Raw genomic sequence first — 15,443 nt, 5'->3', positions numbered from 1 at the left:
AATTCCCCTACCCTGGAAGTAATTGAGGAGTTTTTGACTTGTAGTTACTAGGGCGTATACGAGCTTTTCCACTTGCGGGCAGCGAGTCTTGGCATCATGCAATGCGTGGCTTATATAGTATACCGGAGTTTCTTTATCATTCGCAATACGCACAAGAACCGCTGCTACGTTTTATCGGAGGCTGACAGGTATATTCTCAGGGGTTCACCCTGTTGAGGCCTCGTGAGGATTGGAGGGTTAGTGAGAAATGACTTAAGTTCTGCAAAGCTGTGCTGATAGTCGATGTTCCACTCGAACTTTGATAATTTTGACGCTTGCTTTGAAGACTGGGGAATAAAATGTCCCAGGGCCACGATGCATATTATTAGTCGTTGCACATCTTTGACAGATTTTGGGTCCTCCATTTCTAGGATCTCTTTTGTTTGGGAAAGATCGGCTTCTGTACCTCGCCATGTGAATCAAAACCCCCAAGAATTTACCAGCCGTGAGACCAAAGGAACATTTGGCTGGGTTTAGGCGTATGTTGTGGGCTCTCTCGCATTTTCAAAGGTTTCACAGAGGTCTCTCATGTGGTCTAAGGCTTTGTTGACTTGGAGATCATATAATTGACATAAATTAGCATGTTTCTCCCTATCCGGGGTCCAGAAATGGAGTCCATGGTTTGATGGAACGGGGCACCTCTGTTGATGAGTCTAAAAGGCATGCCTCGGTATCCAAAGACTCCTCGATGTGTGATGAAAGCTTTTTGTTCCCCGTCTTGGCCTTGGTCGATGGCCGACCTTTTTTCCTCGGAGAATATTCGCCGCTTCTGTTTTACTGGGGTGATATTTGTGCTAATGTGCAGCGAATTTCGAGCTATTGTCTCGGGGATTCCCGACATGTCTTTAAGATCTTAAGAAAAAGTATCCGCGAACTCACGGATGAGATCTGTTATCTCAAGCTTCGGATGATCTGCCATATTTTTGCCCAGACGAGTTGTCTTATCGGGGTTCCCTTCGACGACCTGAACTTCTTCAATTTCCTCCACTGACGAGCAAGAGTTTTTTATTGGGATGTCAAACATATCTCTGGGATCAATATCAAGGACTAGATTAACTTCCATTTCATTGGACTGTTTATTTTTTTGGGAAACTTTTGTTAAGTAACATTGGCGCACGATGGCCTGATTACTGATAATTTCACTGACTCCAAATTTTGTGGGAAACTTCATTTTCAAATGGGAGATAGATGTGATTTCTCTTAATGCGGTTACTGTGGTTCTGCCTAGTATGTCATTGAAGCTAGAGGCGGAGCTGACCACACAAAACTTGACTATCTTCCAAATCTAGCATGGGGAGAGCCAAATAGAACCAGCATGTAAAAAATGCCTACCACATGAACCTCATTGCCGGTGAAGCCGAACAGTGGGGTACGGGAGTTTTCAAGTTTGCGGTCTCCGACATTTTAACGCGCAAATACGTGGTGGTATATGACGTCTACGGAGCTTCCGTTATCGACAAACATCTTTTTAACAGTGTTAGTCCCCACTCTGGTCGTTATTGCAAGAGCATCTTGGTGGCCTTCAATGAGGCCTGAATATTAATCATCGTTGGAGAATGATATGACGAGAGAGGGGTTCAACCGAGGGAATTTCACCAGAGAGGGATTTATGTTGAATACCTCGCCGGCATACTTTTTACGAGGGTTGTTAGAGGCGCCTTCCACTGCTATTCCCCCAAATATCACATATATCACTCGATCTTCATCATGTCTCCGTTCATGGCGATATGTGCCTGTTTGTTTGACATAGTGTACCAACTGTCCTAGGAGAATTTTTCCCTCAACGAGGTTGCTCAACTGGAAGCATTGCTCGGTAGTGTGACCGATATCCTCGTGGTATTCGTAATATACGGAGCTCGGCGGGCTGCCGGGTTTCATGGGCCTCAGGGGACGATAATCTGGTTCTGTTTTTAATACTGCTAGAATTGTTACTTTCTCGGTGTTAAGCTTGGTAAATTCTTTATCAGGGTGACTACAAGGTTGCCAGTCTCTCTCTCTCTTCGGTCTCTTGGGGGGTTGTCGACAGCTCGGCTTTGCGGAGAGTGACGACGATCTTGTCGTTTTTCCTTCGCGGGTGATTGCGGACTGTAACTACGACGTCGCTCATATCTTGAGGATTGTCAAGGCAATTGTAGATAAGTAATTTCAGCAAGTACTGACCGACCGACTCCCAAATTTTTAATGTTTCGTCTATTATAATATATTAGCCTATTACCCGTGCGATGCACGGATTCCTTTTAACACTTGAATGATTTTTAATAATATAACTCTATCTTTAAATTATTATATTTTGATATATAGTTTCAATAGTTGAAAAATAAATTGAAAAACATAATAAGTTATAATAATAAATGTTTTGTGATAATTTGAGAATTTACTGAAAATAAATAATATAATATAATAATTTGTTCACGGGACCCGAGCCCTGAACCTGTAGAAATTGTTAAAATAAGGAATATAAAAGTTCAAATATAATAAGCTGTTGACGGGGTTCGAACCCTGAATCCATGAGAGCAATTTAAATATTAATATAATAATATTTTATTATTGCATTCAACGGTTTTCATCTATCTGATTTTAGATCTGACGGTTGTTATTTGTCGTATCAAATAACTGTACCGAGCAACTGACTACCTTTCAATAAAGGTCGATAGAAGATATATTGGCAAACAAACTAAAAGCATAGATAGTTAGGCTCCACTGGTATAGGTTCCTATCAACTGGTATTCTTTTGCTCCGTAAGCTTGACCACAAAGTGTTTCCGGTGCACTTGCCATCCCTAGAGCCGTGCCCGATGGTGTTTCAAGTGTTTGACGGAATATGATCCTAAAATTTTTAAGGGCACATTTGCTAGATGCAAGTGTACATAAATATTTTTTCTTTGTTTGAAAAAATAAAAACATTGTATAACTTTCTTTTCTAATAAAAAAATATACAAATAAAAGAAAGGTTAGAAAATAATAAATAATAAATAATTATAAATTATAATCTTTAGCAAAATTATAAAAAAAATATTTTAATAAGAATATTAATCTTTTTGATAAGTACTATATACTACTAATCTTGATAATAAAATACAAGGGTAATAGTAATTTTTCTTAAATAACTTGTACATTATATTACTTTTTATAATTTAAATAATACAGATTTTAGGTATTTAGTTTATTTTAAATTATAATAATATTTATATATTAATAAAAGATTAAGTTTGAAATATTAATAAATAAATTAATGTTTATATATAGATGTAAATAAGTTTACATATGAATTAAATATCATGTGATTATCTTCTTATTTATAATTATTTTATCTTACTCTTATGTACTTGTAATATTTTTTAAATTTTAAATTAACACTATATTAAAAATTTAAATTTTGGATTAATTTTTAATATTTTATGTATTTGCTATTGTTTTTTGTTGTTAAGACTTGGGACACATATTTTTTAATTTTGTACAGGGCACCTGAAATCTCAGGCACGGCTCTGGCCATCCCATGCTAAAATAGAATTTAAATTGATGGAGGAAACTGACTTTAATATCAATTAAAATTAGAATTGACTCACCAACATCAATTAGAATTAAAATAAATAGGTAAGGGTAGATAAGTAATTTCAGCAAGTACTGACCGACCGACTCCCAAATTTTTAATGTTTCGTCTATTATAATATATTAGCCTATTACCCGTGCGATGCACGGATTCCTTTTAACACTTGAATGATTTTTAATAATATAACTCTATCTTTAAATTATTATATTTTGATATATAGTTTCAATAGTTGAAAAATAAATTGAAAAACATAATAAGTTATAATAATAAATGTTTTGTGATAATTTGAGAATTTACTGAAAATAAATAATATAATATAATAATTTGTTCACGGGACCCGAGCCCTGAACCTGTAGAAATTGTTAAAATAAGGAATATAAAAGTTCAAATATAATAAGCTGTTGACGGGGTTCGAACCCTGAATCCATGAGAGCAATTTAAATATTAATATAATAATATTTTATTATTGCATTCAACGGTTTTCATCTATCTGATTTTAGATCTGACGGTTGTTATTTGTCGTATCAAATAACTGTACCGAGCAACTGACTACCTTTCAATAAAGGTCGATAGAAGATATATTGGCAAACAAACTAAAAGCATAGATAGTTAGGCTCCACTGGTATAGGTTCCTATCAACTGGTATTCTTTTGCTCCGTAAGCTTGACCACAAAGTGTTTCCGGTGCACTTGCCATCCCTAGAGCCGTGCCCGATGGTGTTTCAAGTGTTTGACGGAATATGATCCTAAAATTTTTAAGGGCACATTTGCTAGATGCAAGTGTACATAAATATTTTTTCTTTGTTTGAAAAAATAAAAACATTGTATAACTTTCTTTTCTAATAAAAAAATATACAAATAAAAGAAAGGTTAGAAAATAATAAATAATAAATAATTATAAATTATAATCTTTAGCAAAATTATAAAAAAAATATTTTAATAAGAATATTAATCTTTTTGATAAGTACTATATACTACTAATCTTGATAATAAAATACAAGGGTAATAGTAATTTTTCTTAAATAACTTGTACATTATATTACTTTTTATAATTTAAATAATACAGATTTTAGGTATTTAGTTTATTTTAAATTATAATAATATTTATATATTAATAAAAGATTAAGTTTGAAATATTAATAAATAAATTAATGTTTATATATAGATGTAAATAAGTTTACATATGAATTAAATATCATGTGATTATCTTCTTATTTATAATTATTTTATCTTACTCTTATGTACTTGTAATATTTTTTAAATTTTAAATTAACACTATATTAAAAATTTAAATTTTGGATTAATTTTTAATATTTTATGTATTTGCTATTGTTTTTTGTTGTTAAGACTTGGGACACATATTTTTTAATTTTGTACAGGGCACCTGAAATCTCAGGCACGGCTCTGGCCATCCCATGCTAAAATAGAATTTAAATTGATGGAGGAAACTGACTTTAATATCAATTAAAATTAGAATTGACTCACCAACATCAATTAGAATTAAAATAAATAGGTAAGGGTAGATAAGTAATTTCAGCAAGTACTGACCGACCGACTCCCAAATTTTTAATGTTTCGTCTATTATAATATATTAGCCTATTACCCGTGCGATGCACGGATTCCTTTTAACACTTGAATGATTTTTAATAATATAACTCTATCTTTAAATTATTATATTTTGATATATAGTTTCAATAGTTGAAAAATAAATTGAAAAACATAATAAGTTATAATAATAAATGTTTTGTGATAATTTGAGAATTTACTGAAAATAAATAATATAATATAATAATTTGTTCACGGGACCCGAGCCCTGAACCTGTAGAAATTGTTAAAATAAGGAATATAAAAGTTCAAATATAATAAGCTGTTGACGGGGTTCGAACCCTGAATCCATGAGAGCAATTTAAATATTAATATAATAATATTTTATTATTGCATTCAACGGTTTTCATCTATCTGATTTTAGATCTGACGGTTGTTATTTGTCGTATCAAATAACTGTACCGAGCAACTGACTACCTTTCAATAAAGGTCGATAGAAGATATATTGGCAAACAAACTAAAAGCATAGATAGTTAGGCTCCACTGGTATAGGTTCCTATCAACTGGTATTCTTTTGCTCCGTAAGCTTGACCACAAAGTGTTTCCGGTGCACTTGCCATCCCTAGAGCCGTGCCCGATGGTGTTTCAAGTGTTTGACGGAATATGATCCTAAAATTTTTAAGGGCACATTTGCTAGATGCAAGTGTATATAAATATTTTTTCTTTGTTTGAAAAAATAAAAACATTGTATAACTTTCTTTTCTAATAAAAAAATATACAAATAAAAGAAAGGTTAGAAAATAATAAATAATAAATAATTATAAATTATAATCTTTAGCAAAATTATAAAAAAAATATTTTAATAAGAATATTAATCTTTTTGATAAGTACTATATACTACTAATCTTGATAATAAAATACAAGGGTAATAGTAATTTTTCTTAAATAACTTGTACATTATATTACTTTTTAAAATTTAAATAATACAGATTTTAGGTATTTAGTTTATTTTAAATTATAATAATATTTATATATTAATAAAAGATTAAGTTTGAAATATTAATAAATAAATTAATGTTTATATATAGATGTAAATAAGTTTACATATGAATTAAATATCATGTGATTATCTTCTTATTTATAATTATTTTATCTTACTCTTATGTACTTGTAATATTTTTTAAATTTTAAATTAACACTATATTAAAAATTTAAATTTTGGATTAATTTTTAATATTTTATGTATTTGCTATTGTTTTTTGTTGTTAAGACTTGGGACACATATTTTTTAATTTTGTACAGGGCACCTGAAATCTCAGGCACGGCTCTGGCCATCCCATGCTAAAATAGAATTTAAATTGATGGAGGAAACTGACTTTAATATCAATTAAAATTAGAATTGACTCACCAACATCAATTAGAATTAAAATAAATAGGTAAGGGTAGATAAGTAATTTCAGCAAGTACTGACCGACCGACTCCCAAATTTTTAATGTTTCGTCTATTATAATATATTAGCCTATTACCCGTGCGATGCACGGATTCCTTTTAACACTTGAATGATTTTTAATAATATAACTCTATCTTTAAATTATTATATTTTGATATATAGTTTCAATAGTTGAAAAATAAATTGAAAAACATAATAAGTTATAATAATAAATGTTTTGTGATAATTTGAGAATTTACTGAAAATAAATAATATAATATAATAATTTGTTCACGGGACCCGAGCCCTGAACCTGTAGAAATTGTTAAAATAAGGAATATAAAAGTTCAAATATAATAAGCTGTTGACGGGGTTCGAACCCTGAATCCATGAGAGCAATTTAAATATTAATATAATAATATTTTATTATTGCATTCAACGGTTTTCATCTATCTGATTTTAGATCTGACGGTTGTTATTTGTCGTATCAAATAACTGTACCGAGCAACTGACTACCTTTCAATAAAGGTCGATAGAAGATATATTGGCAAACAAACTAAAAGCATAGATAGTTAGGCTCCACTGGTATAGGTTCCTATCAACTGGTATTCTTTTGCTCCGTAAGCTTGACCACAAAGTGTTTCCGGTGCACTTGCCATCCCTAGAGCCGTGCCCGATGGTGTTTCAAGTGTTTGACGGAATATGATCCTAAAATTTTTAAGGGCACATTTGCTAGATGCAAGTGTATATAAATATTTTTTCTTTGTTTGAAAAAATAAAAACATTGTATAACTTTCTTTTCTAATAAAAAAATATACAAATAAAAGAAAGGTTAGAAAATAATAAATAATAAATAATTATAAATTATAATCTTTAGCAAAATTATAAAAAAAATATTTTAATAAGAATATTAATCTTTTTGATAAGTACTATATACTACTAATCTTGATAATAAAATACAAGGGTAATAGTAATTTTTCTTAAATAACTTGTACATTATATTACTTTTTAAAATTTAAATAATACAGATTTTAGGTATTTAGTTTATTTTAAATTATAATAATATTTATATATTAATAAAAGATTAAGTTTGAAATATTAATAAATAAATTAATGTTTATATATAGATGTAAATAAGTTTACATATGAATTAAATATCATGTGATTATCTTCTTATTTATAATTATTTTATCTTACTCTTATGTACTTGTAATATTTTTTAAATTTTAAATTAACACTATATTAAAAATTTAAATTTTGGATTAATTTTTAATATTTTATGTATTTGCTATTGTTTTTTGTTGTTAAGACTTGGGACACATATTTTTTAATTTTGTACAGGGCACCTGAAATCTCAGGCACGGCTCTGGCCATCCCATGCTAAAATAGAATTTAAATTGATGGAGGAAACTGACTTTAATATCAATTAAAATTAGAATTGACTCACCAACATCAATTAGAATTAAAATAAATAGGTAAGGGTAGATAAGTAATTTCAGCAAGTACTGACCGACCGACTCCCAAATTTTTAATGTTTCGTCTATTATAATATATTAGCCTATTACCCGTGCGATGCACGGATTCCTTTTAACACTTGAATGATTTTTAATAATATAACTCTATCTTTAAATTATTATATTTTGATATATAGTTTCAATAGTTGAAAAATAAATTGAAAAACATAATAAGTTATAATAATAAATGTTTTGTGATAATTTGAGAATTTACTGAAAATAAATAATATAATATAATAATTTGTTCACGGGACCCGAGCCCTGAACCTGTAGAAATTGTTAAAATAAGGAATATAAAAGTTCAAATATAATAAGCTGTTGACGGGGTTCGAACCCTGAATCCATGAGAGCAATTTAAATATTAATATAATAATATTTTATTATTGCATTCAACGGTTTTCATCTATCTGATTTTAGATCTGACGGTTGTTATTTGTCGTATCAAATAACTGTACCGAGCAACTGACTACCTTTCAATAAAGGTCGATAGAAGATATATTGGCAAACAAACTAAAAGCATAGATAGTTAGGCTCCACTGGTATAGGTTCCTATCAACTGGTATTCTTTTGCTCCGTAAGCTTGACCACAAAGTGTTTCCGGTGCACTTGCCATCCCTAGAGCCGTGCCCGATGGTGTTTCAAGTGTTTGACGGAATATGATCCTAAAATTTTTAAGGGCACATTTGCTAGATGCAAGTGTACATAAATATTTTTTCTTTGTTTGAAAAAATAAAAACATTGTATAACTTTCTTTTCTAATAAAAAAATATACAAATAAAAGAAAGGTTAGAAAATAATAAATAATAAATAATTATAAATTATAATCTTTAGCAAAATTATAAAAAAAATATTTTAATAAGAATATTAATCTTTTTGATAAGTACTATATACTACTAATCTTGATAATAAAATACAAGGGTAATAGTAATTTTTCTTAAATAACTTGTACATTATATTACTTTTTATAATTTAAATAATACAGATTTTAGGTATTTAGTTTATTTTAAATTATAATAATATTTATATATTAATAAAAGATTAAGTTTGAAATATTAATAAATAAATTAATGTTTATATATAGATGTAAATAAGTTTACATATGAATTAAATATCATGTGATTATCTTCTTATTTATAATTATTTTATCTTACTCTTATGTACTTGTAATATTTTTTAAATTTTAAATTAACACTATATTAAAAATTTAAATTTTGGATTAATTTTTAATATTTTATGTATTTGCTATTGTTTTTTGTTGTTAAGACTTGGGACACATATTTTTTAATTTTGTACAGGGCACCTGAAATCTCAGGCACGGCTCTGGCCATCCCATGCTAAAATAGAATTTAAATTGATGGAGGAAACTGACTTTAATATCAATTAAAATTAGAATTGACTCACCAACATCAATTAGAATTAAAATAAATAGGTAAGGGTAGATAAGTAATTTCAGCAAGTACTGACCGACCGACTCCCAAATTTTTAATGTTTCGTCTATTATAATATATTAGCCTATTACCCGTGCGATGCACGGATTCCTTTTAACACTTGAATGATTTTTAATAATATAACTCTATCTTTAAATTATTATATTTTGATATATAGTTTCAATAGTTGAAAAATAAATTGAAAAACATAATAAGTTATAATAATAAATGTTTTGTGATAATTTGAGACTTTACTGAAAATAAATAATATAATATAATAATTTGTTCACGGGACCCGAGCCCTGAACCTGTAGAAATTGTTAAAATAAGGAATATAAAAGTTCAAATATAATAAGCTGTTAACGGGGTTCGAACCCTGAATCCATGAGAACAATTTAAATATTAATATAATAATATTTTATTATTGCATCCAACGGTTGTCATCTATCTAACTTTAGATCTGACGGTTGTTATTTGTCGTACCAAACAACTGTACCGAGTAATTGACTACCAAATAGAGGGTGTTCTGCTTATAATAGTATATAGTATAGATTTGAGAATTTGTTATATAAGAAAATTACTAAAAATATGTATTTCTAGTTTGGGTATTAACATTAAAAAAAATTGAATACCCATTTGATAAATACGTTATCTAGTACAAAACAGGATACTAAATGACAAAGGCGTATCCCAAAGGTATTTCTAGCCGTCCACTTGAATGAGTAATTTCAGCAATTTGCACAAAAAAATTATTATTTTTAATATTATTTCTTGCTAGTAGGATGAACAGAACGTGTTGCACCAAAACTGGCGGCTACTACTTGAAAACCGGTTTCTGTAAACTCATACTGTTTCGAACCTTTCACCGTTCAAGTCTACCAGGTTCTTACAGTCTCCCTCGCTTAAATTGATTGCCTGTTTTTTTAATTATACTCGATATGTTTCAGCTTTTGATTGTTGTGCTGCGGTTTTATGCTAGTTAAGTAGTCGTGAGGGTGTTATCTTTCGGGTGAGTGAAAAGATCATTAACAGCTTTAGAAATCTGGAATCTTAATGTGTTTGATGACAAATATAGAAATTGTGAATTTCTTTACAAAATTGGGTTGAAATGAATATAATCAATTAAATATATGAAATGTGGCCCAATAGCTATAACAACAAGAGATAGGAGATATCCATGACCGTGATTATGAACCCTAATTAGGCTAGCACAATTTATATATAACTCACATCTACATAAGCTTGGCGTCTCTGAAGCCACAAAGAAAGAGAGTGAGATAGATAAAACTAAAAAATGGCGAGATCCTCATTCAATCCTTCACCTTCATCATCAGATGAATGTTATATTGCTACACCTACTCAAGATGATGTTTCATCCGATGATCCATCTGCGGAAGAAACAAGAGGATTAGGAGAAGCTCAAATCCGAGGACTTGGGAGCATCGGCAGTGGAACTCTAGAAGAAAATTTCCGAACCCTCGGAGGATTTCATTTTCTGGGAGGAGTCCAGACCCGAGGAGGAGGAGCCCGGACTCGAGGAGCAGGATTTCAACCCCGAAGAGGAGGAGCCCGGATCCGAGGAGGATTCCCAATGCAAGGAATTCGAGCCCCGAGACGTAGGCGTAATGATTTAACCAGAAGCGCCTTTGGAATTCCAGGTGCCTTTGGATTTACATCCATTGAAGATGGGAATTTATCTGATAATTCATTTGTACCATGCGCGGAGGAAGAAGAAGCTGCTGAAGAAGAAGGAAGAGGAGCGCAAGTCCAAGAGGGCGGACGAGGGTGTGGACGAGGTCGACCTCGCGGCAGCGGGAGAGGACGCGGGCGAGGACGTGGGAGAGGAAGAAGGCACGAGGAAGATGAAGAAGAAGCAGCAGCGATAATGGTTACTTTAAGGCCTGAAACTAGAAGTGCAAATACCGAGGGAGCAATAAGTGAAAATATTGCAACGCTTGATAACACTAATATGTTGGATTGCCGTATTTGTCTCAAAGCTCTTAGGGTCCCTGTCTACCAGGTCTCTCTCTCCCCTGCCCCCTCCCCTACGTTATCCAAGCAATTTTAGATTTTTGTTTCTTCTTTTGTGGTATAATTCTAGTTGACAGCGGTCAATTATAGTCAGATGAGGGGGTCTTCTGGTTTGGGTTTAACACCGAAGTTAGGCATGATGAGTTAAAATGGTACTGCTCCTGGCTGCAGTGTTATTGCCAGCAAAGACAAAAAATTAGGGTCATTGAAAACACAGGCTAGAGAATTAATAAATGGCATGCTGTACAGTTTTGTGATTTGTATTCCACCAACACATTCTTCAGTAAGAGTCTCTGACGGGCATGACAATTATACGTGCATAGGACTCCCACCCATATTTAGAGGTCAACAATCTATATTTGTTGTTAATATTTTTGTGATGCATGAGAAAAAATTATAAAGTTATAACAAAAATAATATGTTTTTGTTGTTAATTTTATGTAGCATAATCTTTTCGGGTATAAACGTTATACATGATAGCATAGGACTCCTTTCTTTGATCATATAGGATAGTTATATATGTTGGAAACGATTTTTTTTTTGATTATTATAAAATAATGACTGAGAGGTGTAAATTGAATTCAAGTTTATCCCAAATATGTAATTTGTATATTCATAGGGTTTGGTTGTAGCAATGAGCATATATTATTATTTAACTAGGATTCTAATGTGTACTTTGTAAATATTAGTATAAAATATGCAAGTCTAGCATAATGCTACATAAGTTTGACTGGTTTGGTTCATGACCGATTGACATGTTTAGTTGCAAAAGGCTGACACAGCTTTTTCTAATTATTATGACTCCAATTATTTCTTATAATCTTGTCATACTTCTTTTTTCTTTGAATTTGTTTGTCCTTAAGAGAACTTCCTAGAGTAATTTTGCAAGATTTTGCTGCTTCAAGTGTTATACAAATATCACAACATATTTTGAATTACATTGTAGTGCGTCAAGGGGCACATTTCTTGTTCTAAATGTCGCGACAACCATAAAAACAAATGCCCTACTTGCTGTTTGCCGATTGATTATATTCGTAATCATGGATTGGAGAAGGTTCTTGAAGCAGTTAAAATCACTTGTCCAAATAACAAGTATGGATGCAAAGAAAAAGTGAGGTACATCATGAAACATGAGCATATGCAATCTTGCGCCTATGAAACTTGTTATTGTCCTCTTCCTGGCTGTGGTTTTGATGGTTCCTACAAGGATTTATATCTGCACTTTGCCAGCAAGCACCCAGCATCAGCCACGCGCTTCACGTTTGACTCTTCTTTTTCTGTTCATATGGGTGCAAATATGAAGTACAAATTCCTTCAGGGAGATGACAACACACTTTTCATCCTCAATTATGATGTCCAGACTATTGGAAGTGTACCCAATATAATATGTATTGGCCCAAGCTGTTTACAGAATGAGTATTCATATGAACTGGAAGGAGATAGCGTAAACAGCTCCTTCAAAATTACTTCGTTGGTGCCGAGACTGCCAAAATGGACGGAGGACCTTTCTGAGAAATCCGGTCTTGCAGTCCAAAAGGTTCTCATTGATTCTTCACGGCATCACGAAATCCAGGTTTGCATCCGTAGAAAAGGTGAAAATTGACTTCATATCTGCTCAGCCAGTCCTCAGGTCATTATTATGGCGCGTACTCTCTGATTCCAAATTCAATGTTTACATCGAGGACAGGAACCTCTAGAGAGTTATTGCATTTTTTTACTGTCAAACCCTTCAATAGAATTTTAAGATTATCATTTGTTAGTCAAAAAGATTCATATCTGTTTTATGCAAACTATTTATGTTTGTGATACCATGTATCATTTGGGATGTTTTCTTTGTTTTTTTTGAATAAAAGTACTTGCTTCTATTAATAATCATCCATCATAAGAGTCCATAGAATAAAGTCCGGAGCAGTTTCAAACCATTCCGTTAGACATGTACGAGCAATCTCATGGGCTACCTTATTCGCAGATCTTGGTACGAACTTAAATAACACGTTCTCATAATACGTAGCTTACTCACTACAATCCTCCACAATTGTATGAAACAACGAACTCCCTGTTTGCTCACAAAGCGCATCGATTAGTAGCTTGGAATCAGATTCATACACACAATTATTTCTTCTCCAATCTATTTATCCAGGACAATGCTTCTCTCATGCTCAAGGCTTCCGCCTCCCTTGGTGATCTAGCTCCCCTGATGACACGACTACGGGATCGCAGAAATAAGCCATTTGCATCCCTAACAACACAACCAACCGCCACAGAATCACTTACTGGATCACACGCTGCATCAATATTGATTTTAACCCATCCTAGTAAGGGTTTAGTCCATGTTTTTGATCTGCACCTGCTTGTTCTGATGCTGAACATCTCGCTCATTAACCTGGTTTCAGCTAGACAGCAAGTGTAATGCCATCTGCTTAATTCCAAACACTGATATGCTAACATTTGCCCACACCCATCTATTTCTTCTTACCCATAATCCCCAACAGAGCATCCCAAACATAACACACTGCTTCTTAGTAGCTGTTTGCAGAATTCGTTTAATAGTCTCCACTCCCGTTCCCACATTCCCAGTAAACACTAACCTCTGCATAACTATACTATCCCAAACCTCGCGTGCAAAGCAGCATTGAAACAACACATGTGCCACATCTGTTGGAATAATCTTAAATTTAGTTATTAATTATTTGTTTATTTAATTATTAGATATTTAGCAATGATTAATTATTAGAGAAAAATATTATTTTAGAATTGTTTAGTAGTGGGGTAGTGGAGTTATGGAGTAAATTATGGACATGTAATTTACCCATTAATTAGTAGTGGTTAGTTTTAGTAATAGTTAGTTTTAATATGTTTGTAAAGCCTATATAATGGCTAGTTTACCTTGAGTTTTAGGAGAGGAAAAGAAAACAAGAAATATAGCAGTACATGTAGGTGTCTTTTTTCTCTAAGTTTTTTCAACATGGCATCAGAGCTATATGTTATAAGGCTTGTGAGACTCTTATAAAAATACATACATTTATATATATATATATATATATTAAGTATTTATATGAGATTTCAAATGGTATTAAAAATTTCTCCATATATATTTAGTGAAATATCAAGATGAAATGGTACGTGGAAAAGGAAAGGGAAGCAAGAATAAAAATGAAGGAGGAACATGAGCGGGGGAAATAATGAGAAAGATATCATGGCTCAAGAGGCAATGAAAGAAATTTTATTTTAGAGTTGTGGAGAGAATGTGCTCCAAAGTGTTTTTGGAGAGAAAGTGCTCCAAAGTGTTTTTGATGAGATAGTGCATCAAAATTGATGGTGATGAGAAGTGCATCACAGGCGAAGAGAAAGTGCTTCGTAAATTTAAGATTATGGGGGTGAATGTTGGAATAATCTTAAATTTAGTTATTAATTATTTGTTTATTTAATTATTAGATATTTAGCAATGATTAATTATTAGAGAAAAATATTATTTTAGAATTGTTTAGTAGTGGGGTAGTGGAGTTATGGAGTAAATTATGGACATGTAATTTACCCATTAATTAGTAGTGGTTAGTTTTAGTAATAGTTAGTTTTAATATGTTTGTAAAGCCTATATAATGGCTAGTTTACCTTGAGTTTTAGGAGAGGAAAAGAAAACAAGAAATATAGCAGTACATGTAGGTGTCTTTTTTTCTGAAGTTTTTTTTTTCCAACAACATCTTCTAAATGATTATGACACCACCTGCACTGTGGTGGGATGTCAACATGTTTATTCCAAAGAGAGCCACTGCTGTTGGTAAAACCCCTCTAGTCACACGCCACAAAAAATTCGAGATTTTAACTGGTAATTGCAGCTTCCATAACCTAGACCACAGTACTCTCTCCTGACAATTTGATTCACCTTTCAGTAGTCTGTAGCAACTCCGCA

General features: G+C 31.9%; 1 protein-coding gene across 1 annotated transcript; it reads left to right on the top strand.

Moving 5' to 3' along the window:
* The first annotated feature begins 10,485 nt into the window (after window positions 1-10,485).
* Window positions 10,486-13,579, top strand: LOC141705102 (E3 ubiquitin-protein ligase SINA-like 2). The gene is made up of 2 exons (XM_074508174.1): window positions 10,486-11,522; window positions 12,480-13,579. Exons 1-2 carry the CDS (start codon window positions 10,797-10,799, stop codon window positions 13,134-13,136), a joined length of 1,383 nt encoding a protein of 460 aa, XP_074364275.1. The 5' UTR covers window positions 10,486-10,796; the 3' UTR covers window positions 13,137-13,579.
* The last annotated feature ends 1,864 nt before the right edge of the window (window positions 13,580-15,443 follow it).

The sequence above is a fragment of the Apium graveolens genome, unplaced genomic scaffold (assembly GCF_009905375.1).
Source record: "Apium graveolens cultivar Ventura unplaced genomic scaffold, ASM990537v1 ctg8553, whole genome shotgun sequence".
Classification (NCBI taxonomy): Eukaryota; Viridiplantae; Streptophyta; class Magnoliopsida; order Apiales; family Apiaceae; genus Apium; species Apium graveolens.
This window is presented reverse-complemented; position numbering and strand designations above follow the sequence as displayed.

Excerpts from the sequence above, each read along its gene's own strand:
- LOC141705102 (XM_074508174.1), top strand. The coding sequence starts at position 10,797 with ATGGCGAGATCCTCATTCAATCCTTCACCTTCATCATCAGATGAATGT. Across the intron at positions 11,523-12,479 it reads TTAGGGTCCCTGTCTACCAG|TGCGTCAAGGGGCACATTTC; the intron begins GTCTCTCTCTCC and ends ATTACATTGTAG.